The sequence below is a fragment of the Pelodiscus sinensis genome, chromosome 1, assembly GCF_052426305.1.
Source record: "Pelodiscus sinensis isolate ZL-2025 chromosome 1, ASM5242630v1, whole genome shotgun sequence".
NCBI classification, from domain to species: Eukaryota; Metazoa; Chordata; order Testudines; family Trionychidae; genus Pelodiscus; species Pelodiscus sinensis.
Window position 1 is genome coordinate 67,342,532 of NC_143052.1, and position 27,214 is coordinate 67,369,745.

The 27,214-nt window shown below is 43.1% G+C and overlaps 2 protein-coding genes across 6 annotated transcripts in view; both read left to right on the top strand.

Moving 5' to 3' along the window:
* The first annotated feature begins 32 nt into the window (after positions 1 to 32).
* On the top strand, positions 33 to 25,160 carry THAP2 (THAP domain containing 2). 5 transcript variants are annotated; one of them, XM_075931871.2, is made up of 7 exons: positions 33 to 404; positions 3,010 to 3,205; positions 5,399 to 6,143; positions 8,106 to 8,487; positions 10,061 to 10,127; positions 10,468 to 10,495; positions 12,340 to 25,160. In XM_075931871.2, the coding sequence occupies exons 1-3, from the start codon at positions 181 to 183 to the stop codon at positions 5,774 to 5,776; spliced, it is 798 nt and encodes a 265-aa protein (XP_075787986.1). In that variant the 5' UTR covers positions 33 to 180; the 3' UTR covers positions 5,777 to 6,143; positions 8,106 to 8,487; positions 10,061 to 10,127; positions 10,468 to 10,495; positions 12,340 to 25,160. The 5 variants fall into 5 exon arrangements, with proteins under 5 accessions (XP_075787986.1, XP_075787970.1, XP_025039657.2 ...); XM_075931855.2 differs by having other exon boundaries at positions 10,468 to 25,160; XM_025183872.3 differs by lacking the exon at positions 10,468 to 10,495.
* A 1,205-nt stretch (positions 25,161 to 26,365) lies between these two features.
* FAABTP (fatty acid amide binding transmembrane protein) overlaps positions 26,366 to 27,214 on the top strand; it is a 34,113-nt gene continuing 33,264 nt past the window's right edge. Inside the window, exons 1-2 of the mRNA XM_006121553.4 lie at positions 26,366 to 26,602; positions 26,994 to 27,144. Of these exons, the coding sequence (XP_006121615.2) occupies positions 27,009 to 27,144 (136 nt within the window). The 5' untranslated portion in view covers positions 26,366 to 26,602; positions 26,994 to 27,008. The remainder of the gene's footprint in view (positions 26,603 to 26,993; positions 27,145 to 27,214) is intronic.

Here is a 27,214-nt window from a genome sequence, read left to right on the forward strand (position 1 = left end):
TAGCTTCCCCTCTCCCAGCCCCCTCGAGAAAGGGGGGGAAGAGAGCCGTGGTAGATTGTGTAATAAAGAGGGGTGGCGCGCTGCATCGTGGGAGTTGTAGTTCTGACTAACAGCCTACGGCCGTTACAAAATGTACAGGAAAGAGCCGGGGCCGCAGCGACAAGAGCCCAAGTGTCCTCTATGGGGCGGGTATGGATAACGGTCTCCAAGGGTGGCGGCGTTTCCCGCCATGTTGGTGAAGGAGCTGCATGGACCAGCTGGGACGTGGCCGCCATCTTATTAAAGGGGCAAAGCGAGCCTACCCCCGCCCCCGCGAGCCGCTTGCGAAGGGAGATGCCGACCAGCTGCGCGGCGGCGGGGTGCGCGGCTGTCTACAACAAGAGCGTCAACGTCAGCTTCCACCGGTACCGCCCGCGCGGGGGGAGCGGGGGTTTGAGGCCTGGCTCTCCGGGCGGTTCTCTGCTCCCGTGACTGCGGGAGCCTCCGGTTTTCTTAGACAGCAGCCCTGAGAGCGGCTGCCGCTGGCGGGGAGACCTGGCTACGCGGCCCGAGTCTGTGCGCGTCGCTCCATGAACTCCGCACACAGGCGCCCGTGTAGACACGATTTCATTCTCCGCCTCTTCTCCCCCCGCCCGGCTGTGGCTCGAGTCCGCTCTGCGCTTTGGAGAGCGCGGTCATGGGGAAGCGAATTGCCGTGTCTAGTGTTCTAGCTGTACAGCGCCTGACCCAGGAGCCCTTCAGCGTTGCCGGGTTGTTTCCTTCCTGCTGCTTTCTTGTACTTTGACATGCAGCTCAGGGCTATCGTAAGAATGGAAGTGGAGCCTTCCCTTCTGAGAGGAGAGGGAATTGTGAGTCAGGCTTGTCTAAAGCTGCCCTCTTTCTTTTGACATCCTCTGCTACGTGCTAATGCCCGATTCACAGCTAGGGGAGAGAATGGCTTTGTTAGAGAAGCATCCATCCCGCCTCTCAGTCAAGGGCTGACCTCTCAGTGAGCAGCTGAGACTCTCAAGCAGCTCTTCAGCCACACGAGGCATGGTCACACATTACAGGCAGTCCCCGGGTTACATGGATCCGACTTACATCGGATCCCTACTTACAAACGGGGTGAGGCAACCCCGCACTAGCTGCTTCCCCCCAGCAGATCAGGGAGACACGAAGCTAGTGCCCCCCCCCCAGCAGACCAGGGAGACGCGGAGCGGCTTTTCTCAGCAGACACCTCAGCTTGAGAATAAAGGACTGAGGGAAGTGAGGTGTGGGAGAATAAAACTGAGCTCTGGAGAAATGTTTGGCTAGAGTTTCCCCTACAATATGTACCAGTTCCGACTTACATACAAATTCAACTTAAGAACAAACCTACAGTCCCTATCTTGTACGTAACCCGGGGACTGCCTGTATTCTGGGATTTGTATACTAAAGCACACATTTAAACATTTAACATTAAATCTTTTTAGATTTTATTTGTACATAAAAGAAGCAAAAAAGGGGCATAACCACCAATTTAAAAAAAGTTTACCAGGTATATTTAAATCTTAGTTAAGTTGACTGTGCTTTTGGAGCTTGGATGCTATGCTCAGACCTGCCATGATAAACTAAAACTTGGAGGAAATACTGTGATTTTTAATTCCTTGTAAAGCTGAATTGTAAGGAGTTTGATAGTTAAGCTTGTGCTTCATTCACTGCACTGTATTTTACTATTACAATAGTATTCTAAATCCCCAAAGTAGATTTGTTTTATGTTTTTTCCCCAAAGCTTTTCCCCCTGTATTATCTATCTATCATTATAGCTGGGGGGGGGGAATCCTTGATGGAGTCCAAGGCCAGAAGGGAGTAATTGTGTGAGGTGATGAGCCATTCCTAAACTAGATCATCATTAAGTTATATGCAGTGATGAATAGTAATAGAAATGTAGCTGTGTTAGTCTGGTCTTGCTGAAACAAAAGACAACACTATGCAGCACTACGGGATGGATTATTAGGTGATGAGCTTTCGTGGGCCAGACCTAAGTGTGTCTTGTTAGTCTTTAAAGAGCTGCATAGTCCTGTCTTTTGTTTCATGCAGTGATGAGTCATTCTTGTGTTCAGCTCAGCCAGTCCAGAAATCAGGAGCTGGTCTTATTGGTTCTCAGGACATATACCAGCCTCACAGCAGCTTGGTTAGCCCTACATGAGTTTATGGCTTGGAACACCAGTACCTAATTGATAGTGATGACAGACTCTTCAGGCTGCTTTCAGCACTGTCCTTGTCCTACCTTAGCCCTACTCTTGACTTGTTCCAACCCCTTTCTTGACTCCTGGCTCAGGTTCCTGGTCCAGGTGTCATTGCACAAACCACTAGGTTTTATTTGGACTGTACTAACTAGGCTGTGCCCTCATTATCTTGCTTTCTGACCTCTTGTATAAAATAGGCCATAGAATTTCTTCAAAATAAAATAATTCTTGTATAAATATCAGAGGGGTAACCGTCTTAGTCTGAATCTGCATAAACAATGAGAAGACCTGTGGCACCTTATACACTAACAGATTTTATTGGAGCATAAGCTTTTGTGGCATCTGACAAAGTGGGACTTTGCCCACAAAAGCTTATGCTCCAATAATTCTGTTAGTCTATAAGGTGCCACAGGACTTCTCGTTGTTCTTCTATAAATAATACTACAATTTGGACCTCCCTGGTCTTGCACCCTTGGACGTCTAACTGGTCCCAGATGAGGGGTTTTTCCATATCAAGGGAAGTCATTTCAGGACCCCTGCTGCTGGCCCCCCACCCAGGCTTCCTGGATTCTGACCTCCCTCCCCCGCAGCCCAGATATGCCATGAACTGGCTCCCACTGCCCCCCCTCGCAGTCCAGCTGAGCCATGTGTCAGCTCCTGGGCCCTCACCCATCTGCAGCACACTGGGACTCTCTGATCCTGGAACATTTTTTGTCATACTGGACCACAGATGATCCTGTATTTTAGAGGCGCAACCTGTAGCGCTATCTTATCTAATTATTTCTGTTGTCTTTTCTCTAAGATTTCCCTTGGATCCCAAGAGAAGAAATGAGTGGATACGCCTTGTAAAACGCAATAATTTTGTGCCTGGTAAACATACTTTTCTTTGCTCAAAGCATTTTGAATCCTCCTGTTTTGACCTAACTGGACAAACTCGACGACTTAGAATGGATGCTGTTCCTACAATTTTTGATTTCCCTGCACATCTAAAACTCAGGGTAAGTTTTTGGACGTACGTCATTCCCTTATTTTCTTTTTAATTAAAAGAAATAAAGACATGCACAAGTGACAGGCTCATACAAAATTCTACATAATTTTTAAGAAAATAAATAAACAGTTTCTTTCATTTTACAGTTATAATGTTATTGTATGTCATCCATACCCATCCACCCTTTCCTTTAAAGAACACTATCACCTTATGTCATTTATCTAAAATTTTACCACTTGTTAAAACTAATACCTTTCAGCAGTAGCACTCTGGTTAAGAGGGGAAAAAATTACCTTAATAAAGGAAAACAAATTCCTGAGGTATTTGATAACACTTCAGTGTATAGTCAATTTCAGTTTTCTCTGTCCAGATTTTGTACAGATTTTTTTTTGTCCTGATTTTTGTTTGTTTGTTTTGTTCCTTTGCACAGCAATAGGAGAAAGAAAAGATACGTTTGAATGGAAAAAACGTAATTACAAAATCACCAGTCTTGGTAGGGAAACAGGAATATGAATGGTAGTTGATATTACTTTTTAATAACTTTTTAAACGGTGATCATGTCCATTTATGTACGCACACAACTATAAATGCATTGTTTCTGCAAACTCATCCCACGAATGCCTCTAACATTTCTCAGTCTTTAGAGCTAAATGAACTTTATAAAGAAGTTCAGCAACATTACCCCCCATTTTACAGATGAGATAAATGTCTTTGATTTCATCAAAAGTGGGCAGGGGTGATTTGTGGGAGAGGCATGAATGGTCACATGTTCTTCTATAAAACACCAACGAAGAGCAAGGGGCCAGAGGCAAAGCTAGAAGGGAAGAAGTGGGGCCAGAGCCTTTCTTTTTTCAGTTCCAGCCATGCTGCCTGCCAGGGACACTACCCAGTGCGGTTCAATAAAATGCAGTGACTGCACTATGCCAAGCAGCTGCTATGTAGCACTGGGCAGGGTCCCAAGCAGGCAGCATGGCAGGAGAGTTTCTGGGAGAGGACAGAGCTCTCCAACTACCCTGCCCCAGATTACATGCCATGGGGAGGGGACAGGCTGGGGGTGGGAACAGTCACATAGTGGAGTATATTCTAGGGATGTAAGCGACTAGTCGAGTAGCTGATGAACAAAAGCTTATCAGATAATCAGCGCACTAGTCGACTAGTTGCTTCTCCCACACTTGCTGCCTCTATCACAAAGAGGCAGCAAGGTGGGGAGTGAGGAGGGCGTGCTGGAGGGAGCCAGCTTAAAAGCCATTTGCCTCCAGCTCCATAGGATGGGGCAGGGGTGCAGTGGCGGCCGACTTTGAAATGTACGTTTCAAAGCTGGCACACTGTGTGAAGCCCAGGGCCAGTGGGGAATCCCCCGCTGACCCAAAGCTCCATGTGGTTGCTTCCCCTTTGAAGGTAATATGGCTTATTTTTTAATTTTGTTTATTTATAAATCCTAGTCATAGCTGCTTGGTATCAGTTAGGGATGTTATACATTTTAAAAATTATTAACTGTGTAACCGATAAAATTTCCATCGGTTACACATGCGGCTCTCAGCAGCCCTATGAAAAGTGTAACTGGTGCCAGTAATCAATAAATATCAACTACTTGGTTAACCGGTTGCCTGGTTACACTCTTACATCCCTAGTATCAGTGCAGATGAAACTTAAAATCTAGCCAAATGAGGCATAGTTTGTTTTTCAGATATCAAAATTTTATTGAATGACTTATTTATAGATTACTGGTTACTCTTGCTTACTCTTTTTTCACAGCCTAGATTTATATAAAGGTGTAATTGTAATGATTTGTTTATTAACACACAAAAAATGCAATTTTCTCATGATTTAGTGCATCTTTTATATTGTTTTCTGAATTTTTCCATTCTTCCCATTTCCAGAGGAACTATTCTTCCTGTTTCATCTTGCATGTTTTGGAGACTTTGTAAATAATCAGGATCTATCTTTCTCTAACACTGTGCTTCACTAAATTTGAGAGGGTAAGGTGAGGAATACCTTCTAACACTGATGTCGTTTTTATCTGAAATGACAAGAAAGTAGGGATACCGTAATAATACATATTACACACAATTTACAGATTCCTTACATTTGAATTAGTAGAAATGTAGTAATTACATGTTATATTAATCTAAAGTTTGGCATTTTATAAACTTGAATAATATGATAAATTTAATTTTTATTTTCTTTCTTATTTTATTTATAGAAACCTATGTCAAAAAATCTTTTGAAGAAGAAAGATGTTTACTCCCCAGAAGGGGCATCGAACTTCAAAACAAATATTAGCTGTAGACAAGTACTACTTGAACATAGTTATGCTTTCAGAAGCCCCATAGAAGCCAAGAAAAGGATATGTCAGTTAGAGAAGGAGATAGCAAGCTTGAGGAGAAGAATGAAGAACTGCATTAAAAAAGAACGTAGAGCCACACAAAGATGGATAGAAATGATTTGCCTGATGAAAAGCTTAGAAACAAATAATATTTTGCCAGGGATTACACTGAACCACATTTTACCAAATGCCTTAAGAAACCTTCCCTTTGAAGATTTCAAAAATATTTTACGGGAACGGCAAGACCATCTATAACAGATCTGCCAATTTTAAAACTAGACTTCAGAAATTAAATTTATACTGAATATAATGCCCAAAAAATCCGTCCTAATTAATATGTTTTTCTAAAACATTCTTGTGGTGCAGAGTGACAACGCTGGTTCTTATGGCTGCTTAATTACTCCATTGCAAATACTTATATGTTACTAATGAAAACTTCACCCCAAATCTTTAAGTTTTCAATCAGTTAATAAGAGTGCCTTATGCAAAAACTAGTTCTGTGAATTAACAGGTTTTTCATTTTTAAATAATTGAAAATTATATGGTTTGGTTGGTCTATTTTTGTAGAACATCTGAGTAACTGAAATGGACCATTTTTTGATGGAACATATACTCTATCCCGGTAAGTTTAAGAATAATACCGTTACTTTGTATTACTAACAATCAAACATAGAATTTTCTATGAATGAATACTGGCCCACAATCCCTCATTGTCCCAAGATTCACAGTTAAGTACCTCCAGTACCATCATTTGAGACCCCACAGAAGCCTGTGTGGGTGTCCAGGGTCCATAGGAAGTCATGTGTAGAGGCTGACATGCTGGGAAAAAGTGGCTTGGTAAGGCCAGAGAGGAGCAATTTTGTCTTGTCCCATTGCAGCTGCCCAGACATAAGGCAGTGCTGGAGACCACAGGTATTGTGGTGTTACAGAACCTTTTCATATTTAACATAGGTATCCTGTGGACCACCATTTTGGCAACAGGACAGTATAGAGAGCAATTTCCATGAGGGGTTGTTACAGAGCCCAGAAATTTTCTGTGAGGGGATGATGTGGGTCCTTGTTTGGAATTTTTTTAGCTTTAAAATATGTATATTTGTAGTTGATCCAAATTCAGAACTTTTCAAAATCACTAGGCATTTAAGTTCTTCTCTCAGTTTGGACACACTGTTACTTCGATGGACAGTTAGAACCTGTTATCTGAGTGGAATGTCATAGTATAGTTTACTACTCGCTACTGTAAACAGCATACCTATGAACTGTTGTTATGGATTGACAGTTGGATAGAAGACATCACAAAGGTTGGACAAGCAAAAGTTCTGGGAAAAGGAGGCATTAATAAAACAAAATATGAAAATATATCAAAAGGATGAGTTGTATGGAGAAACAGTTAGGCTAATCACACAAAATGTAAGAGGTTACCGGTTAACTGACTCCAAATGCCAAAGTGGTGTTGAAATTATTCAAGTTGCATTTTGACAAAGTGCTGAAGCAAGCATTTTAGACATGCTAAATGAATAGGGTCTCTTGAGAATGGATGTCAGCTCTGTGTCGTGAGCAGAAGAATCAGAAAGAGCAGTGAAAAAGTTGAAAAGAAAGCTTCAGCATAGACAATATAAAAGCTGGGTCACTAAAATAGGACAAGTGCTATCAAAGTATTAGGAAAATATACAACAAGGTATGGGAGCAGGAGGAGATACTGGGTAAACACAATAGTATGTACCAATCCTGAAGAACAATGATTCTGCCGATCTGAATAATTGTAGAGGCTATTGTCAGTATCAGGGGAAATGAAAGTAATTATCCACAGATTAAAACTGGTTTTAGAAGTAGTAGGCAAGGAAGTGAGACTTCAAGCCAAGCTGAAGTTGCATTGATCAGATATTTATCCTCCAATAGTTGCTTTGGGCATGGGAAGGTGGAGAGATGAAAAGGGGATTTAAAGATACTTGCTATTTTCATCAATTTCACAAAGGCATTTCTGTTGCTTTGGAGGAAATCTTTATGTAAAGTACAGGTTGCACTTCCCTAAATTGGGACTCTCTGCTCCTGCAACATCTATGGTTTGTCAGGACCACGGATGTTCCCGAACCCAAAAAGCCCCAGTGATTGGGAGTTGGGCAGCAGGAGGGTTAGCAACTGTGAGCCTGACAGGCCTAGCAGCAGCCCAACTCGGGTGCTAGGGCCATGACAGCCTGGCCGAGCCTGACTCAGTGGTAAGGTGACCAGCCAGGGCTGGAAACAGAGCCAGCTTAGGGCTGGGGGACTTCCACTGATCCAGCAAATTTCCTCATTCAGGGCCAGTTAGGTACCAAAAGTGCCAGACCAGGGAGGCCCAACCTGTATTAAAATCATACTGCGTTTTATAATTGCAGTTATCTTATCTGATAGTTTTATGTGCAAGGATTTGTGTAGTGTGGCATGAGAATTGGTGGAAAGCTGAGCAAGTTGAAGTTTGGTGTAAAACAAAGGGGTATGGAAACCCTGGCACTTATCATCATGTTCTTAAATTAGACGTTAAAAATGTTAGACAAATTGGAAGACATGACATTGTGTTATTTAGGGTTATGCGCTCTGTCTTTTGCAGGTGGTGTGCAGCTGGCAGTCACATTTGAATTAACAGTAATACTCTTCACTACTTCAGAAAATAAAATAGTCATTTTGGATTTACAATAAATTCCAAGAACACGAATGGATACATCTTGGCAAAGAGGCAATAGACAGTATTGAAACATAATGGCAGTAATGTCATAGAACAAGTAAAATCTTATGTATACCTAGCAAGCTTGAACTGTGCCAGTGGTTCCATCAAGGATGAAGTTAAAAAGAGATGGGCTTTAGCTACAAATGCTGCATGGAAATTGAAGAAATTATGGCCTGATAGAAATGTTGTTTGGTACTAACATGAAATGAGTTGATTATCAGTATTGATAGATCAATATGAGGAGACAGCTGTCCGTGGCATTGAGGTGAACATCATTCTGCTTTGAGAACTTAAATACATCAGTTATATTGTCTTGTTAGATCATTTTGGTGAAACACTGCAATTGATGGTTGATCTTGTTGGGCAAGAGGTAGCACTTATCAATCTGGTTAAAACTAAATCCCTGACCATATCCTCCAGCTCCATACTATAATTAGTTCAGTAGTAAACATCCCAGGTGGGACATCAAGCAGGTGGCAATTGTCAAATATTTGGATAGTATCCTAGACTGTGCTGGGGGTGGCTCTAAAGAGGCCGATTCCTGTATAACTGCACCTACTGCCATATTTTGGGCCCTTCAGCAGCCTCTGTGGGGAGGTTGTGACATGCTTGTCACAAAGCTATGGATCTATCAAGCTATAGTTTGAGCAACTTTCTTGTACAGAAATGAAATGTGGGTGTGGAGAAAGTCTTAAGAATAGGCGATTGACATGTTCAGTTTTCAGTCTTCCTCAGCTGCTCTATAAAATGGCAGGACAAGACCCAAAATGAAGATATTCAGGGCCAAACCCCAGTCATCTCCATCAGCGCTAGTCTGGTTTTAGTGACTTGCTTGATATAGAGGTATTAGAAATTAAGAGTAACTTGGCTATCCCCTCAGACTTTGAAATTTGTTAGTGTGTACAGAATAAACTTAAACAACAAATAGCCTGGTAGTACTTAAAGACTAACAAAACGTGGATGGTATCATGAGCTTTCGTGGGCACAGCCCACTTGTTCAGGAATGCTACTATGTGGCCGGTGAGCACATAGATATTAAAATCTTTTGGTGGTGTAACAAGACTGCCAGTGAATACAATCAGACTGCCCAAAGCATCTTGCCCAGAGGTCGATCCAGTGGTGCTTGGGTTGCAAGGTGCTTGAGTTGCCATTTCCTTTGAGCTTTGTCATGAAAACTAGACACATAGGGCATGTCTAGACTACATGGCTCTGTCGACGGAGCCATGTAGATTTGTTTACTCGGCAAATGGAAATGAAGCGGTGATTTAAATAATCATTTAAATTAAAATGATTTAAATTAATTTTAATCATTTAATTTAAATAATCATTTAAATTAAAATGGCTGCCACGCTGTGCCGATCAGCTCTTTGGCGGCACAGCGCTTTAGTCTGGACGCTCTGCGGTCGACATCAAAGGCATTTGTCGACCTCCCTAGTAAACCTCATCCCATGAGGCATAACGGGAAGGTCGACAAATGCCTTTGATGTCTACTGCGGAGCGTCCAGACTACAGCGCTGTGCCACCAAACAGCTGATCGGCACAGCGCGGCAGCCATTTTAATTTTAATTAAGCGGCGATTATTTAAATCGCTGCTTCATTTCCTTTTCCCTACAACCCTAATCTACATGGCTCCGTTGACGGAGCCATGTAATCTAGACGTGCCCGTAGTTTGCTATATTGTGATAATTCACCATTTTCTCCTAAAGTGATTTTTTTATCGTTCATTAGTTATCTTTAGATGAGTACATGCACATAAGTAATTAAGCTTCAAATGAAATATTTTTCTTGTAAAATATACTTAATAATGAAATCTTGTACTTTTTTTCTTTTGTGTTTAGGTATTGCCTATCTGAGAGATGTTTCATACAAGTATATACTACAGGTATTTTCAGTACCTCTGTTAAGGTAAGTGCTTTTTAAGTAAAGGTTTTAACAAGTAATATTTCAGAAATGGCTAACTAGTATACTACATACTATGTACAATATACCAGTATTCAGCTTTTTTCACATTTTAAGCTTGTTCAATATAGAAATAAATATATATATGTTCCCTTTAATGAGGAATGAACATGTTAGTGGGGGGTGGGGGTATGTGTTTTATTCCCTCCTTTACTTTTTCAGTAATTAGAAGATGGCAATTGCCATAAGAAGAAAAGGGAACTTAGCTATTCTCTTCAAAATACCCTATGCTAATTGTGATTACACTTTTTTCTTTTTCTGGCACATAACTGCTTGTACTGCTCAGAAGCAAAGTTTTATTTTTAATCTAATTGGTGAGTACTTCTCATTCTTTTCTTTGAACACCAAGTCAGAAAACCGTTGATTTTCAAAAGAAAATACTCAGACTATTAATCTACCTCAAAAAACTAGTGGTACAAATCTTATTTAAATCAGAACTTCAAATGCTGATTATGTAAATCATGGCAAATTTAGTATTTTACAGATCTTAATAGGGATTCTTTTTATCAGTGGTGTAAACAATATAACAATATCCCAGTGTTGGTAATGTTTGGATGTCAGGTTCTGATAAAGATATGACTTGTTTGTCAAGTTGGATAAATTAATAGTAACAGATCTTCCACATATCAGAAAAGGAAAAAAATGTAAAGAAAATGAAAATATATATAACAGATTCTCATTAGGTACATTTTAACTTGTGGCAATACCAAGGGCCCCAGTTGTGAGCCAGGTTTCTGTTGTGCTAGGTATTTGTATAAACACACACACACACACAAACTGTTCGCACTTCAATGAATGTAAATGTATCTGTAAGACAAGAGGTCACAGGTCAATTTAGATAAAGGAGTTCAAAAAAACAACTTAATACTGGTCAGCACGATAGTCTGTGGTCTTGACAGGCCAGCTGTTTAACTGTTGTTTTTTTTTATTATTCCCTGGAGGTCAATTTGTTTGCATAAGCTTTTGAAGAAGGTGGGACTTGATGACTAATGTTTATAGGGGAAATTTTGGTGGGAAAAGTACCTTATAATTTGGCGTCTTTGAGGTTGGAGTTTCTGGAGATTTGTGGCTGGTTTTAGTTCTCTCTTTAAAGTCCAAAATCCCCAAGTTAACGGATTGCTGTATTTTTGTTGTCGTTGTTGTTCTAAATCCAAACATAGATTTTAAAAACAACTAAGGGGCAGTGCCTCCAGCTCACTACACTTGCCAACCCCCCCTTTCCGGGGGTAGGCAGCCCTGGCTTTCATCTAGCCACCAGGAAGGGCCAGGCCAACACATGGCAGCCCTGGCCTGTTGCAGCTCTCTCCCCCGCAGCCATCAGGGGAGTTGGGCCAAGGCTGGCCCTGTGCTCTCTGCCAGGGGTTGGGCTGAGCTGAAGCTGGCCTGGCTCTCTCCCCCTGGCTGCCAGGGGGTTGGGCCAAGGCTCTCCCCCCACCCTAGGACGGTCCGAGGCCACCCTGGCTCTTGCCCCCTCCACCAGCCCCGACACTTCCCCCCTGCCTGTGGTTTGTTGTTAGATATTGCTTTATCCATAGGAGCATAATTTGGAGGATTCAGGATAGGGCTGTGCAAAATGTTCACACAAATTCAAAACTTACGCAACTGGATATCAGTTTTATTACAAAAATACTGTAGATTTGTCAAGTGTTTCAATGAAGTTTGTGAGTGACTGTGTCCATATGTTTTAGTGAAAGTTGTAGATGACAATGAGATAACTGAAAAGTTACGTTTTGAGATATGAATCTATGTATAATGCAAAGGTTTGCACAAACCCGCACAAAGGGAAGCCACTGAGATAATTCACCAGACCTTGTTACAGTTGTGACCGAGAGTCGCTTGATTTTATTGCACTAGGGATGTTAAAATGCGTGTAATTAAGTAATCATGTAACCACTGAAACAGGTAGCCGTGCAGGGCAGCAGGCAGTGTGTGCCAGAACCATGCATACCAGGAACCTGCATGTAACTGTGAACATTAACTGATGCGCCTAAGCTCATTAGTTAACCATTTATGGTTACACTTTCACATCCCTATTTAGTACTGTATTACTATGAGTGTTAATTTTGTTGTAGTAATTGCAGAATGTATCCTTTGGACACAATACAATACATTTTTGTTCATGTTTCTTGTTTAATTTAGCCCTCTGCCTTTATTGTAGATCTCTACCTTCACCTTTTCCAGTCATGTCTACCAAAGAAGGTTTTGGTCTCACATCAGTTTATTGATGGGCTCTGGAACATGTTATGTCGTAAGAAAAGCAATACTCATTTGTCTTATTTTTTTCCCCCTCTTCCCCCCCCCTCCCCCGCCCCTCCAAATGTGTCATGTAGACCTGCTAAACATTTATTTTGTATTAGGTTTTGAACAGAGTAGGAGTATTTGAAATCCAGCTTATTGCATAATTAATCATTTCACAAACACAATTCTATGTAACAGGTGACCTTAAGTCTTGTATAATCATTGTGATAGTGCTTATATTTTTCATAGCTATTGTGTTACACTATTGAAAAGTGACATTTTTATTTGAATGTATGAAATTTTCTTATGAAAAATGTAGTTACTGCTTGTTTTATAAATATTCATATAGCAAACATGATATGTGTATATGTGTTAAACTGAATTACATAAAATTCCAGCGGGAAATTCATTGTATCGATTGAAGGAAAAATTGTACATCTATGCAACTGGTGACCCTTGATACTTTTTAATACTAGTTTATGACCAAAAGGGATAAACATTCAAAAGTAAACAAATTATAAAAATTGAAACCATGCTGAACTCATGAATTACATTTATAATCTTTACTTGTGAAAAGTGCCAGATTGACAGAACTAAATCCTATGCATTGAACCAATAAAGCATAAGCAGGAACATCAGAGTAAGAGATTGTTTTTTAACATCACATTAAAATGTTAATGTGCAGTGCTGCTCTGGAGGGACCAGTTCTGGAGGGTAAGAAAGTAGTTAAGGCTGCGGAACTGCATTTCATTAATATATTTTTGGCATTTATAAACTATTGTTGTTGAGAAAGCAATTGATATCATCTTGACTCATATCAAATCACTTAGGTGCTTGATGTCTGGAGATATTAGACTTCAAATCTTCAAATGAGGCAGTCTTCACAAGTGATTGAGAGAAGGCCAACAACTCCTTGACGCCGCTTTATATAGCGGGCTTGAGATTTTTTCTTCTGAATTTTGTGTGCTGGAGTTGTAGGCCACGATTCCAGATATCAGTATTCAGTCACGCATTGTCCTCTATGCTGCTGACATTAAGCTCTGAGTACCAGCTTTGTGTGCCCTGCATTGGGGAATTCAGTATCTTTTTACCTCAGCTGGAAAACACTAGGGCTATGTCTACACTCGCGGTTTCTTGGGCAAGAACATCTTGCGCAAGGAAATGTCCACACTGCCATGTGTGAGCTGTGCTTTTGCGCAAGAGCACCCATGGCAGTATGGACGCTCTCTTGCACAAGAAAGCTCTGGTGGCCATTTTAGCCATAGGGCTTTCTTGCACAAGAAATCCTTTTTGAGCGTCCACACTGCCTGCTTGCGCAAGAGCTCCTGCGCAAGAGGGATTACACCTGTTAAAAAAAGAGCGTAGCTCTTGTGCAAGAAGACCTCTCTTACCACGCCGTACTGTAAATTTCCTTGCGCAAGAGCGGGCGGGCAGTGTGGACACTCTGCAGATTATTGCGCAAGAACGGCCATACTTGCGCAAGAAGCCGTGAGCGTAGACCTAGCCTATGGTTCTGGAGCGTCAGCCCTGGAGCAAAGAGTCAGCACTCCTGCTGCAGGAACTTGAACTCTTAATGCATGCACCTTCCTGAGCTAAATATTCAAGCACAGCCATTGACTGTGCTTCTTACAGCACTTTCAGTGTTCTAGGGTTCCCTGTTAACCTGGAGACAACTAAAGTTGTTCATTTAGGTGCAGGCTGAGGACCAGGACAGTGCAGGCTGCTATTTGGAGTTTGATACACTGGAGGAATCTTTCATCTTATCTGCTAGGAATGAATACTAAGGGTATGTCTATACTAGCCCCCAGCTCAAACTAGGGAGGCTAATGTAGGCATTCGAAGTTGCAAATGAAGCCCGGGATTTAAATATGCCGGGCTTTATTTGCATCTTCCCGTCCGGGCGCCATTATTAAATCCCCTTAGTCCTAACTAACTGCCCGCGGCTACACGCGGCAGTCAAACGTTAACTCGAACTAAGTCCTTAGTTCGAGTTAACTGTTACACCTCATTCCACTAAGGACTTAGTTCAAGTTAATGTTTGACTGCCACGTGTAGCCGCGGACTAAGGGGATTTAAAAATGGTGCTTGGATGGGAAGATGCTAATAAAGCCTGGGATATTTAAATCCCGGGCTTCATTTGCAACTTCGAATGCCTACATTAGTCTCCCTAGTTCGAATCTTGAGCGCAAATTACCTTTGTGTTTCAAATGAAAGAGAGCCTGTTCACACATGTAAGTGGAGCCAAACATTGAAAAGTAAGGCCAAGTTGACATTCTGCATGGTGTTGTGTGTGACAGGAAGTTCTTTACAAGTTTGCAAAATCAGATTATCATCGTGTTCCAATAGCAATACATTCTAAATCAGAATTCAGCTTGACTAATTTTTCCACTCAACTATCCAGCTTTTTGAAATCTGCTATTTCTATTTCCAAATTGCTGACTGAGAGGCCTGAAATGAATGTCAAATCCAGTTCTTCAATGGATGCTTTATGTGAACAAATCATAATCTTAAACAGAGCACTGTGTTTGCAAAAGGACGGAGAAGATAGATGATTGTTAAAATAAGCAGTGTGTTTAATATACAGTTAAAGATGAAATAGACCAAAAAATCATCTTGACATGGGTAATTACACATTTTTAAAATTTTGAATTAATTTTTCATTTTTACTTAAAGGCTACGTCTACATTGGCATGATCTTGGGCAAGAACTCTTTTGCGGAAGAGAGCATCTACACTGGCATGTGCTTTTGCGCAAGAGATATGCTTTTGCACAAGAGCATCCATGCCAGTGTAGACGCTCTCTTGTGCAAGAAAGCTCTGATGGCCATTTTAACCATAGGGCTTTCTTGCGCAAGAAATTCATGTTGCCTGTCTCCATTGGCCTCTTGCGCAAGAACAGTTGTGCAAGAGGGCTTATTCCTGAGCGGGAGCATCATAGTTCTTGCGCAAGAAGCACTGATTTCATACATTAGAACGTCAGTGTACATGCGCAAGAGCTCGCGGCAGCAAGTTTTTGCGCAAGATCACACCAATGTAGACACAGCCAAAAAGTTGTGTGTATTTTGGCTCTGTTATGAGCCATATTTGGCTCTAGAGCCATAGATTGCATACCCCTGAGCTAGAAGGTAGGAAATTGGCTGGCTGAATTTTAAAGCACTTCACCCAGGATCTTGAACAGTGAACCTGAAATTTATTTGCAGGAAAGGTTTGTAAGCTCAAGGTCAGGCAGCCCTTAAACAGAATAGGTCTTAGCCACACAGAACACCAAGAGTCCTAACATTCCTTTCAGCAATCACCATAAAGCACTAATTATATTAACACATTGGTATCAAGGCTAAACATTGGACTCCTCCCAGTTTCTTATCTTAGTTTCTTCAGTCTTGCTCTGTTGCATAACACAATGAGTCACACAGCAGCATCGGATAAACTCCATGTGACTGAAAGAATGTGAATAAAATTAATTTATCATAGCGGGAAAACAGAAAAGAATTGAATGATCAGTCTGATTGGGATTTTTAGGTTGTTGATAGCAGTGAGCTTCTTTGCATTGCCTTTTCTCAGCAGTTAACCCTATGCTGCTTTCAGAATATTTTCTTTACCTGGACTCCTCACAAGTTCTTCAGAGCCTGTTTTGATTTTTCAGAAGTCTCAAGTGGTGGTAAGGAATCATCCTTTGTCTTGGACTTCTAAGTACATGTTACGTCTGCTGCCTTCTTTATGCATGCCTTGACTTTTCTGCCAGCTGTTACAGTGAAAAAGGTGTCTGGGATTATTACTGCCCCAGGTTGTGCTGCAGCTGACTCTTTCTAGTCCCCCTAATCCTGTTTGTGAATTTTTAAATTTATTAGCAGTACAAAAACTTTTCATCATTTAAGAAACTAAACTAAATTCTACTTATTCTGATAGAATTTTTCATGTTGAAGAAATTTAAATAAAATCCAGTGCAAATGTGCTGCCTCAGTTGTGCAGTGTGTATGATGTTGGTTTCCCCTGTATACTGAGGGTATGTCCAAAGTGCAGTTGGAGATGTGATTGCCGCATATTGAGATATAATTGGGTCAGATACCAGTAATAGTGAATGCCTGGTTGTGGTTCCAGGACAATGGGAGGTACCATGCTGCCATTCACGCAAGGCAGCACACAGAGCCTTCCTGGCCATCCAGACACCTACCTGCTGGAGCCCTGGGGAACCAGGATACATAGGGAGTCTGTGTTAGCCAGAGGCACCTGCTGTGCTGTTAAACCTGGATGTCTGGAAACTCTACCAGCATCTCCTGATACTGAATAGCTTTTCCCTCAGGGTACAGGAGGCAATGGCAGGGCAAGCAGAGGGAGTTGGGTCTGCAGATTAAAGTTATCTCCGATAGGTCTGTCTATATTGAAATCACACCTCCAGTGGCATTGCAGCCACTCTAATGTAGAGCAAGCCAAAGTTATGTAGGAAAGTTACACGTGGCACAGATTTATTCTGGACATCTGCACTGAATTTGGTGACAATGTTTACTGAATTTTTCATAATCAAAAATGGTCTTAAACTTACTTCATCTTAGCTTCAGAAGTACATACTTAGAATGACTACCCAAGGTGCAGGGCAACTTCACACATGCAGAATATTCTGTGAGGAAAGCTTCCTGACTTGCAATATGGTAGAAGTAGGAAGCAAACATCCAGCACAGTTTGAACTCTGCATGACAGCTACCTTTACTACAAGCCTCCCGAAGACTTAATGTACTGAAGTGCCTGCTGCCAATGTTCCTCTCCTAATAAAGGGGCTTCTACGGCTTTGTCTACACTGAGAGATAAGATCAAATTTACTAAGGTCTATTTTCTAGAATGCAATTTTGTAAAGTAAAAGGTACATATCCCCACTTCGTGCAAGAATTCAACATGATGCCTATGTCTACACTACAGGCTTTTTCTGGGATACCTCTGGTATCCCAGAAAAACTGTGCCACATCCAGGGAACGTGTCTGCTCTTCTGAAATTTTTTTTGAAAGAGCAGACGCATTTTTTTGGCATTTCTGTAAACCTCATTTTACAAGGAAGAAGGGATGTTCCGAAAACAGGTTTTTTTCTGACATTTAGCCCAGTGTAGACAGGCCAAATGTTGGAAAAGCCACTTCTGGAAAAAAAGAAGCGAAAAAGCTACGCAGTTTGCAATTTGCTTAGCTTTTTCCAGTAGAACAGCATAGTGTAGACATAGCCAATGTGATGTAGTGCATTCCCAGTCGGGCGGCTACTGTTGACTTTGTTGACTCTTTACATTATGGTTTATGCTCCACGTACACACTAGAGCCAAAACTACAGAAGGTAGTTCTGAATACACTTAGGCTACGTCTACACTGTAGACTTCTTTTGGAAAAGTTTGTGCAAACGAAGGGCAGAGTGGAATATTGCCACGCTTCATTAGCATAATTAATTAGCAGCTGTTTTTGTGCAAGAGGCTTTTGCACAAAAAGGAACTGTGTAGACTACTCCTTTTTGCGAGTAGAGATGTAAAGGAGTAGTCGACTAGGTTGACTACTCGCATTTTCCCTCCACTTGCTGCTTCTATGTCAGAGGCAGCAACAGGTAGGGAGCAGGAGCTGGCTTAAAAGCCGGTTCCCCCTAGCACCATCTCTGTGGTACGGCCCGTTTCCCCACTCCCCACCACTGCTTCCTCTATCAGAAGCATGGGATAGGGACTGCTGCTGCAAAGCAGCCCCTGTCTGTGGTGACTCAGCCGTAGGCAGGTGCTGCTTCCCAGCAGCAGTCTCTGTGTGCGAGAGGTCCCAAATCCCCCTTGTACTCCTGCGCACAGGGGCTGCTGCCAGCTGGGCAAGCAGCTTGGCTTAGTTTCAGCTCGCACCGGGTGTAGGATAAAAACCCATTGCGGCTCTGCAATTTAAAACGTAATAGGAGCCAGGGGGCAGGCTGCCCTCCTCCGACTGCCTTTTAAATTGCACAGCCGCAGCAGGGTTTGGTTCTGCATCTAGCACAAGCCAAAACTGAGACAGGCTGCCTATCAACTAATCAAATAGTTGATTGAATTTTTATTGACTATTTGATTGATTAAATACTCGCATTTTAACATCCATAGTTGCAAGTGTTTTGGAGGATAGGTTAATAATTCAAAATGATCTGGACAAACTGGAGAACTGGTCTGAGGTAAACAGGATGGAGTTTAATAGGGATCAGGGCAAAGTATTCCACTTAGGAAGGAACAATCAGTTTCACACATATAGAATGGGAAGTGACTGTCTAGGGAAGAGTACTGCAGAAAGGGAACTGTGGTCATAGTGGACCACAAGCTAAATCTGAGTCAACAGTGTGACACTGTTGCAAAAAAAGTAAACATGATTCTGGGATGCATTAAAAGAAGCGTTGTGAGCAAGACACGAGAAATCATTTTTCCGCTCTACTCTGCACTGATTAGTCCTCCATTGGAGTATTATGTCCCGTTCCAGACACCACAGTTCAATAAAGACGTGGAAAAATTAGAGAAGGTCCAGAGAAGAGCAACAAAAATGATTAAATGTCTAGAGCAGTGTTACTCAACCTTTATTTTATAAAGTACCTCTTTTTAAAAAAAATTGTAAGTATCCCCTTTAAAATATATATATATATATATATAAAAGTACCGCCAGTACCTACAATTTTCAGACACACATTTTTTTCTACCATCGCAACACATTTGTTTAAACAACTTAATTGTACAAAAATAATAAAGTGCTGCAAAACTTAAAACAAATTCAGTTTTCTCCAAATTTCAGGTGTTGACATACCCCCCAGACTTCTCTTGAGTACCCCTGAGGGTACTTATACCACTGATTGAGAAACACTGGTCTAGAGAACATGAGCTATGAGGGAAGACTGAAAGAATTGGGCTTGTTTAGTTTAGAAAAGAAAAGACTGAGAGGGGACACAACAGTTTTCAAGTACCTGAAAGGGTGTTACAGGGAGGAGGGAGACAAATTGTTCTCCTTGCCCTCTGATGATAGGATAGGAAGCAATGGGCTTAAATTGCAGCAAGGGAGATTTAGGTTGGAAATTAGGAAAAACTCCCTGTCAGGGTGGTTAAGCACTGGAATAAATTGCCTAGGGAGGTTGTGGAATCTCCATCACTGGAGATATTTTAAAAGCAGATTAGATAGACATCTATCAAGGATGATCTGATGGTGCTTGGTCCCGCTGTGAGGGCAGGGGACTGGACTTGATCTCTCGAGGTCCCTTCCAGTTCTAATAATCTATGATTGTGTCATCAGTGTCCCATAATATGCTCATCTCCCACCTACCCCTCTTGAAAGCAACAGCAAACAGTCTTTTTGCACCCTTTTTCCCCTTAGTTATCTGTGTAGATGCCATAGCAGAGTAAGCATGGAACCCATTTAGCAGCAGAGTGCTGTGGAGATGTACAGGGAGGAGTCCCGTTCCATCTCCAGGCACATTAACAAACTGTTCAGGGAAGCCCAAACCATATAGGCTAAGTGGCCATCACAGATCACATCCAATTGCCATAACCCACTTGTAGCATGATAAAAAATGTTAACTCACCAGAAGTGCCCACCCTGACATCAGGGCCCAGAAACAAGATGTCCTAGGAGGAGGAGATTGTTGGTGAGATCAGTGTCCCTGCTTGCCTACTGACCATTCTCCTCTTCCTCATTCACACTGTCCACCACGCTGCTACCAGAGGCTACCTGAGGAGTATCTTGGGAAGAATCCATGGACTCGGTGGGAAACTGGTCGGGTAACACCCCCTCCCTCCACACACCCCCATGATCTCATGCAGCTGCTCATAGAAGCAGCATGTTTGTGGCAGAGACCCAAACCATCCTTTTGCTTCCTTTGTCTTCTGATATGCCCACCTCAGCTCCTTTATTTTCACATGGCATTATTGGCCATTATCCTTTCTTCTTCATGTTCTTTGTGATCTTGGCGTAGATATCAGTGTTCCTTTTGCTGTTTGTAGTTCCTCCTAAACAGATTCCTCCCCCACACAGCAGTGAGGTCCAGGTTTTCCTGCATGCTCAATGCTGGTGCTCATTTGCAACTGGGCATTCATGGTCAGGTGTGTTGCTTGCTCTGATGTCTGCTCGCTACGCTGGCCACACAGGAAATGAAATTCGAATTTTCTTGGGGCTTTTCCTGTGCTCCTGGAGAACAGTAGAGTTGAAATTTCTCACCAAAGTGGTAACAGCAGGATGGCTCGAAGGACAGTTTTGACCCTTCTTAGAAGAGAGAAGGAACATTCTCCACTACAGTTAGCAACCATTAGTGATAAATAATGCAGTTTCAACATTTGGGAAACATTCCATCACATTGGATTCAGTGATAAGTTGGTACATCCAAATAGATAAGCTTTTGTCATCTCCGATCCACTATGACTCAAGAACATCTCAGTACTTTGTCCCTTTTGAGCACTGAGAATAAAATTGACAGATCTTTGAATTATGATGGCATAATTCATAACTTTGCAACAGTTAAAGCTAGGTAAACAAAATTGTTTGGAGAACTAAGTAGAATAAATGTGTTAATTTTACATACATATGAAGACCCTTTTATCAATATGTGATTCATACTTAGGCCCTTCCCTCCCATTAGCCTTAGGACCTCATAACCTGAATCCAGCCCTGCCCAGCTGGCATATATTTTGCCTTCTCATAGCTCAAGATACTTGGGGCAGAGCAAACCAGGTGTTGCAGTTTGTGGACTGAAGTACCACAACCTGAAAGAAAGAGAAGTTGAATATATGTGCAGTCATGATCACAGAATCAGTGATTCCAACCTTCTTTATAAACAGGTAAATGTACAGCTTGAAATGTTTCTGGATAGCTGATCCAGTCTTTATATAAAATGGTTCTTTTATATAAACTCAACAAGCACCTTTTTGCTTCAATGGTAACTCTCCTTAACTTTTTGATGTCCTATGTTTACAACACTTTACCAGTACCTTTCATATTTTACAAACAAAAGCAAATAACATTGCATATAGATAAGTGCATATTGGAATGAGTAAATTAGGGGAGTTGACGCCCACTTAACTAGGCAGTGGCTTATTAGGCTGCTGATCTGAATAAGCTTGATCTTGCCTTATTTTAAAAGTTACGTAATTTAAATTTTGTTAAGTAATAGCATTGTTACTTCAAATAGTCTGGTAGCACTTTATAGACTAACAAAACATGTAGATGGTTTCATGAGCTTTCGTAGGCACAGCCCACTTCTTCAGATGACCAGAGTTGGCTGTGCCCATGAAAGCTCATGATACCGTTTACATGTTTTGTTAGTCTATAAAGTGCTACCAGGCCATTTGTTGTTTTTAAAATTTATCCTGTTCAGCCGTGGTCACCAACCTGTCGATCGCAGCCTGGAGCCCCCTCCCCAAGCCAGTGTCCACTTCTCCACCTCCTCCTGCATCCAGATTTCCTCCCAGAGCTTGCACCTCTCACCCCTTCCCACACCCAAATCCCTCATTCCCACCCCAGAACCCACACATCCTGTTTCAACCCAGTGAGGGTACAGCTAGAATGCAGCAGTTTTTCCAGGATTCCAGAGATATCCCAGAAAAACTCTTCCGCATCCAGGGACACGTTTGTTCTTCCACTTTTTTTAGTGGAAGAGCAAACCTGCTCTTTCGGTAACCCCTGTATTCCTTGTTCCACGAGGAATAAGGGACATTTGGTCCAATCTAGACAGGCCAAATGTTGGAAAAATCTCTTCCTACAGAAGAATCGGGAAAAAAAGTGGCAGTGTAGAGTGGATAAGTGTGGGGGATAGCTAGTGATGGACAGGAGGAGAATAGAGAGGGTGGGGCTTCAAGGAAGGGATGAGGTCTTGGGGGAAGGCTGGGGTGGTAGATCTTGGCTTGTTCTGACATTTAAAAAGTGATCTTGGGTGTAAAAAGGTTGGAGAGCACTGCTGTACAGACTAACCCAGCGACCCCCTGAAGCTATTATTACTTCAGTACAGTTCTAAAATAGTTGCTTTGTTTGTAGGATTAAACTGATTAAAAACAAAACAATTATTTTATCTATTTGGTAGTTATTTCAGATAGCTTGTAAATAAGGCCATGTTTACAAAATGGGGAGGGAAGGGAACACCAACACAAGAATCAGTTCGGCTACACCAATATTAGCTGGTGAGAATTCTAGTTCAGAGAAGACTCCAATAGTTCTTGGCTCTTAACTATGAAATAGGGTTGTAAATAGTTTGAAAGTCACCAGAGCCTTGTCTGAAACACTGGATCTGATGGTGACATCAGTGATAATTTTTCCCTAAAATTACCAGAAATGGTATGCTGTGAATATTTATGCAGCTGCTTAAGTTTTTGTACAATAATAGTCCTATAGACTTTAATTACATTAAGCATGTGTGTAAATATTTGTAGGATTAGACCTCTAGTGTAGACAACACAGGAAAGGCCTACAAGCAGCCACTGAATTATTCCTGCATCTCCACAAAAACAAAAGAACGTCTGAGTTCCTGCAACTATTGCCAGAGGATCCCCAATTTTAGCTGTGTATGTAAATGCTGTTTTCAAACTGCATCAGATGCTGAATGAAACGATGTAATAAGCATTGAAGACTCAGTAGCTGATACCTTGCTGCTTGTTCAAGCTAAACTATTTAAATGGGGTTGCTCCTCAGGGACATTATCATCTGTTCCATAAAACTTCCACATTTTAATTCCAAAACCAAGATTTGTAAACAATATCCATCCCTTCTAATTAGGGTGACTATATTTGTCTATGCTGAAGATGGGACACCTGGTAAAACTACTCTTATTCAAGCAGGTTCATTGGCAATCAATCAGACCCAGGAAGTACAAATGTTCAAATTAAAATCAACTTGACCGAGCCCCTGTTAAAAAGAAATACTATGTAGCTGATTTCTTTTTATTTACCTTCTACTGGGTCTGCTGGCCACCCTTTGGTATGAGCCCTGTCACAAATCCAGTCACAGCGCTGGGTACCAGGAGAGGCGTGTCTGTTGTGGGGCCTGAGCCAAGCATGAAGAGAGGTCACACACACACAGAGACTCCCATACATCTCTCTCACACAGGCTAACTGACTGAGTCTCCCCTCCCTGCCCGGTGCTCTCCACTCTTCACGCTTTGCCTTTTAAATGCATTAAGAGCCGCAGCAGATCTTACTACATTCAAAAAGCAGACGTGCAGCGTCTATATGTTCATGAAAATATACTCTGCTCTAGCTATCAGGGAGAAGTAACTAAGACCTTTCTTACATATACTTTTATCTAATTTCTCAATCCTTTATTAAACCCAAAACCATATCCTGCTGAATTGGACAGTGATTTTATAGGTCTGTTTATGTAAGCAAGTGTTGATGCATGTTTGTTTATAGTAACTCAGCTGTATAAGTATTTGTGAGATATAGGCCTTTTATTATATGGGCTGTGAATATAACAATGTAGACTCTGTGAAAGATACTTCAGAATTGTGTAGAATGATCCCAAATCTTGTACATTTGATAGCTATCTGCCCCAAAGGAAAAGGAGAATACAGGCAGTCCTCGGGTTACGTACAAGATAGGGACTGTAGGTTTGTTCTTAAGTTGAATCTGTATGTAAGTCGGAACTGGCGTCCAGATTCAGCCGCTGCTGAAACTGACCGCCAGTTCTGACTTACATACAGAATCAACTTAAGAACCCCAGGCGTCCCCAAGTCGCTGCCCGAGCCCCCCCGCGCCTTTGCAAAGCCTCGGGGAAGCCGGCAGCGGAGCAGCCCAGACGTGTCTGGGCTGCCTCGCTGCCCGAGCCCCTCCGCGGGCCTCGCTGCCCGAGCCCGCCCCTCCCCCCCCCCCCCGCGGCTTTGCTCCGCGTCTTCCTGGTCTGCAGACCAGGGAGACGCGGAGAAAGCCCCAGAGTACATAGGCGGCAGGACCGCGAGGTCCCACAGTTCGTGTCCTCCGGGGAAGCCCCGTTCGTAACTGCGGATCCGACATAAGTCGGATCCGCGTAAGTCAGGGACTGCCTGTATACAGAAGTTTGTGGAATTTCACAATGTGATTTCTGGATGCAAAAAGTTTCTGATACTTGGAGTGGGATGCCCTCATAGGCAGAGCTCCACCCATGTAATTTGTATGGGCACAAAGAACCTCTTTTAATAACTCATATTGGCTTCTTCACTGATAGTCTAGCATTCTCTAAACAATTCTGGCATGTACTCAGAAAAGTTGCCTTTCTAGCTTGGTTTACACTCTTCTGAAGCTAATTTTAAGGTAGTTAAAGTCTTTCCCTCTGGCACTAAAGGATTTCGCTGTACTTCAACAAGATTAAAATCTCACAATATTTGGAAACATCACTACTATCCCAATGACTTCATTATCAAAAACTTATGTTAATGTTATCCTAGCACTGTTTTTCTGTTAATTAGTAAGATTACCTATTAATTTTTATTGTTCCATAATATAAATCATGTAAGGCATTCTAGAGATCCCTGGCCTCAAATTGTACAGTCCCTACAGTCAAATTGAGCAGCCCCATGAGTTACTGACTAGGTGGGAAGCAAGTGATGGCACAGATATGGTGCTTAGCAAGTGGAGCAGGAGTTGGGCATTCATTGTAAAGGACAGGGCACGCAGCCAGTTCTGAGGGTGGAGAGGGTGATCTCATTGAGGAGGTGGTAGTTGTACAGACTCTTCTCAAAGAGGGCATGTAGTCCTGGCTCTTACTGAGGTATTGGGGAAAGCAAATACTCAGGCTATGTCTACACTCGCGGCTTCTTGCACGAGTAATATGCAAATGAGGCTAAGCGTGGAATATCACTGAGCCTCATTTGCATACCCAATAAGCCACCATTTTTTTCAGAAGAGGCTCTTGCGCAAGAAGGAGCATCTACACTGCCCCTTCTTGCGCAAGAAAAACCCACTTGCACAATGCCGTTCTTCCTCTCAAGTAATAGTTGTAATGGCATTGCACAAGAGGGCAGTGTAGACGCTCCTTCTTGCGCAAGAGCCTCTTCTGAAAAAAATGGTGGCTTATTAGGTATGCAAACGAGGCTCAGCGATATTCCACGGTTAGCCTCATTTGAATATTACTCGTGCAAGAAGCCCTGAGTGTAGACATAGCCTCATTGTGGGGGTGGGAGACACAGCTTCAGGTATCACTCTCAGAGGGGATGTGAGAACCCAGCCCCAGTTGTCACTGAGAGGATGGGAGAGCGTATATTCAGTGCGAGAGAGGGGAGCACAACCTTAGCTCTCACTGAAGGGACTGATGCAGGCACAGATTCTACGCTTAGTCGATAGTGAGAGGGAGGAAATAACAAATGTGGTGCTGAAGTGGGGTGAAAGAGCCCCAGGTCTTAATTCTAGTCTCAAGGACCACGCTGTAACTGATGGGAGGAAGCCACTGGTTTAGTGGGGTGCACTTTGGAGAAGCCCCAGATGAGTTTTGAGGGAACAGTTTCAGCTGGGTGGGTAGTCCCCACTGTTACCTAGAGGTTGGAAGGTTTGGCCATGGTGTGTGTAGGTTCCTGCAATCAAAGGGATAGGGAGCCCAGGCTTGGTGTGTGTGTGTGGGCTGGGGGAGCCAGTCCCTCTTGTCAGGGCATGGGCTCTGTGGGGGAGGTTAGTCCAGCTGTCACACAGGTTGAGGGGACACAGTTTCATGGGGAGCAGTCACAGCTGTCACTAGTGGGTACTAGGCCTTTGGCTCAGTGTGTGGGGGGGTATCTGTCCCCACTGCCAGCAGGGCAGGAAGGTATGGAGTTGGGGGGGGGTCAATTCTGCAGCCATGTGGGGCACATGGGCTCAGTGTGTGCCGAGGGGGGGGGGTGAGTCCTCAATGTCAGGAGGGGGGAGCACAGGCTCGGTGGGCGGATCAGGCCGCACTGTCACGCCGGGCTCAGGCTCTGAGGCAGGTTTAATCTCTGCTGTCAGCGAGGTGGCGGGGGGGGGGGGCACATGGGCTTGGTGGGACTCTGGGAGGGGTCAGAAGCTGGCGCCGCCGTCACGAGCTCGGTGGGGAGCGAGGCCCTTCCCCGAGCGCAGGCAGATGAGGCGGAGCAGCCAGCGACGGAGCATGCGCGGCTGGATCCCTGACGCTGCGCGGGGAGCCGAGGTCGCGCTGGTGTGGCCGGCGCGCCGAGCATGACTCTCGCCCAGCGGCCGGGGCAGGCCAGCGAGCCCGCCGGGCTGAGGGGGGCACTGACGCGGGCCTGGAGACTCAGTCGTCGCTGTCCGCAGTAAGGCCGCTGCCGGGGGGGGCGACACACACACTCTGAGCCTCCTACGTGTGTGGGGGGAGGCCCGCAGACCTGACACCCTCCCATCCCTCATGGCGGGGGGGGAACTTTCTCTGCCCTTTCGGGCTCTTCCCTCTTCTCTTTGCGGGCGGTGTCAAGGACTCGGCCCCCTTGTGTGTGTGAGGAGAGACTCCCTCTTGCCGGGTCAGTTTCCAGGTGCTCCCCTGTCGGCGGGCGGGGAGCTGCCAGCCCTGGGGGGGTGTGGCTGTCTTCAGCTCGGCAGTGATCTGAGGCTTGGTCCCCGGTGCCAGCGTCCACAAACCCCGCCTCAGATTTCGTTTTTAAACAAAAATGTTTTGTTAATGGTACCTCTGGTACTTTTTGCTCTTAGGTGATTGTCCTCTGAATGCCCATGCCACAGCCACGGGAGGACTGCTACAAAGAATATATCAAAATGATGACAAATATTGTCATTTTGAGCTTGCTTATTTGTATTTCGTTATCTTTCTGGATTGTGTCCATGACCGCAAGTACGTACTATGGTAAGTCCATGGCCAGCCTACATGTGTGAGCAAAGCTAAGCCCTGTGCTCAATTTGAGGGTCTATTTCTG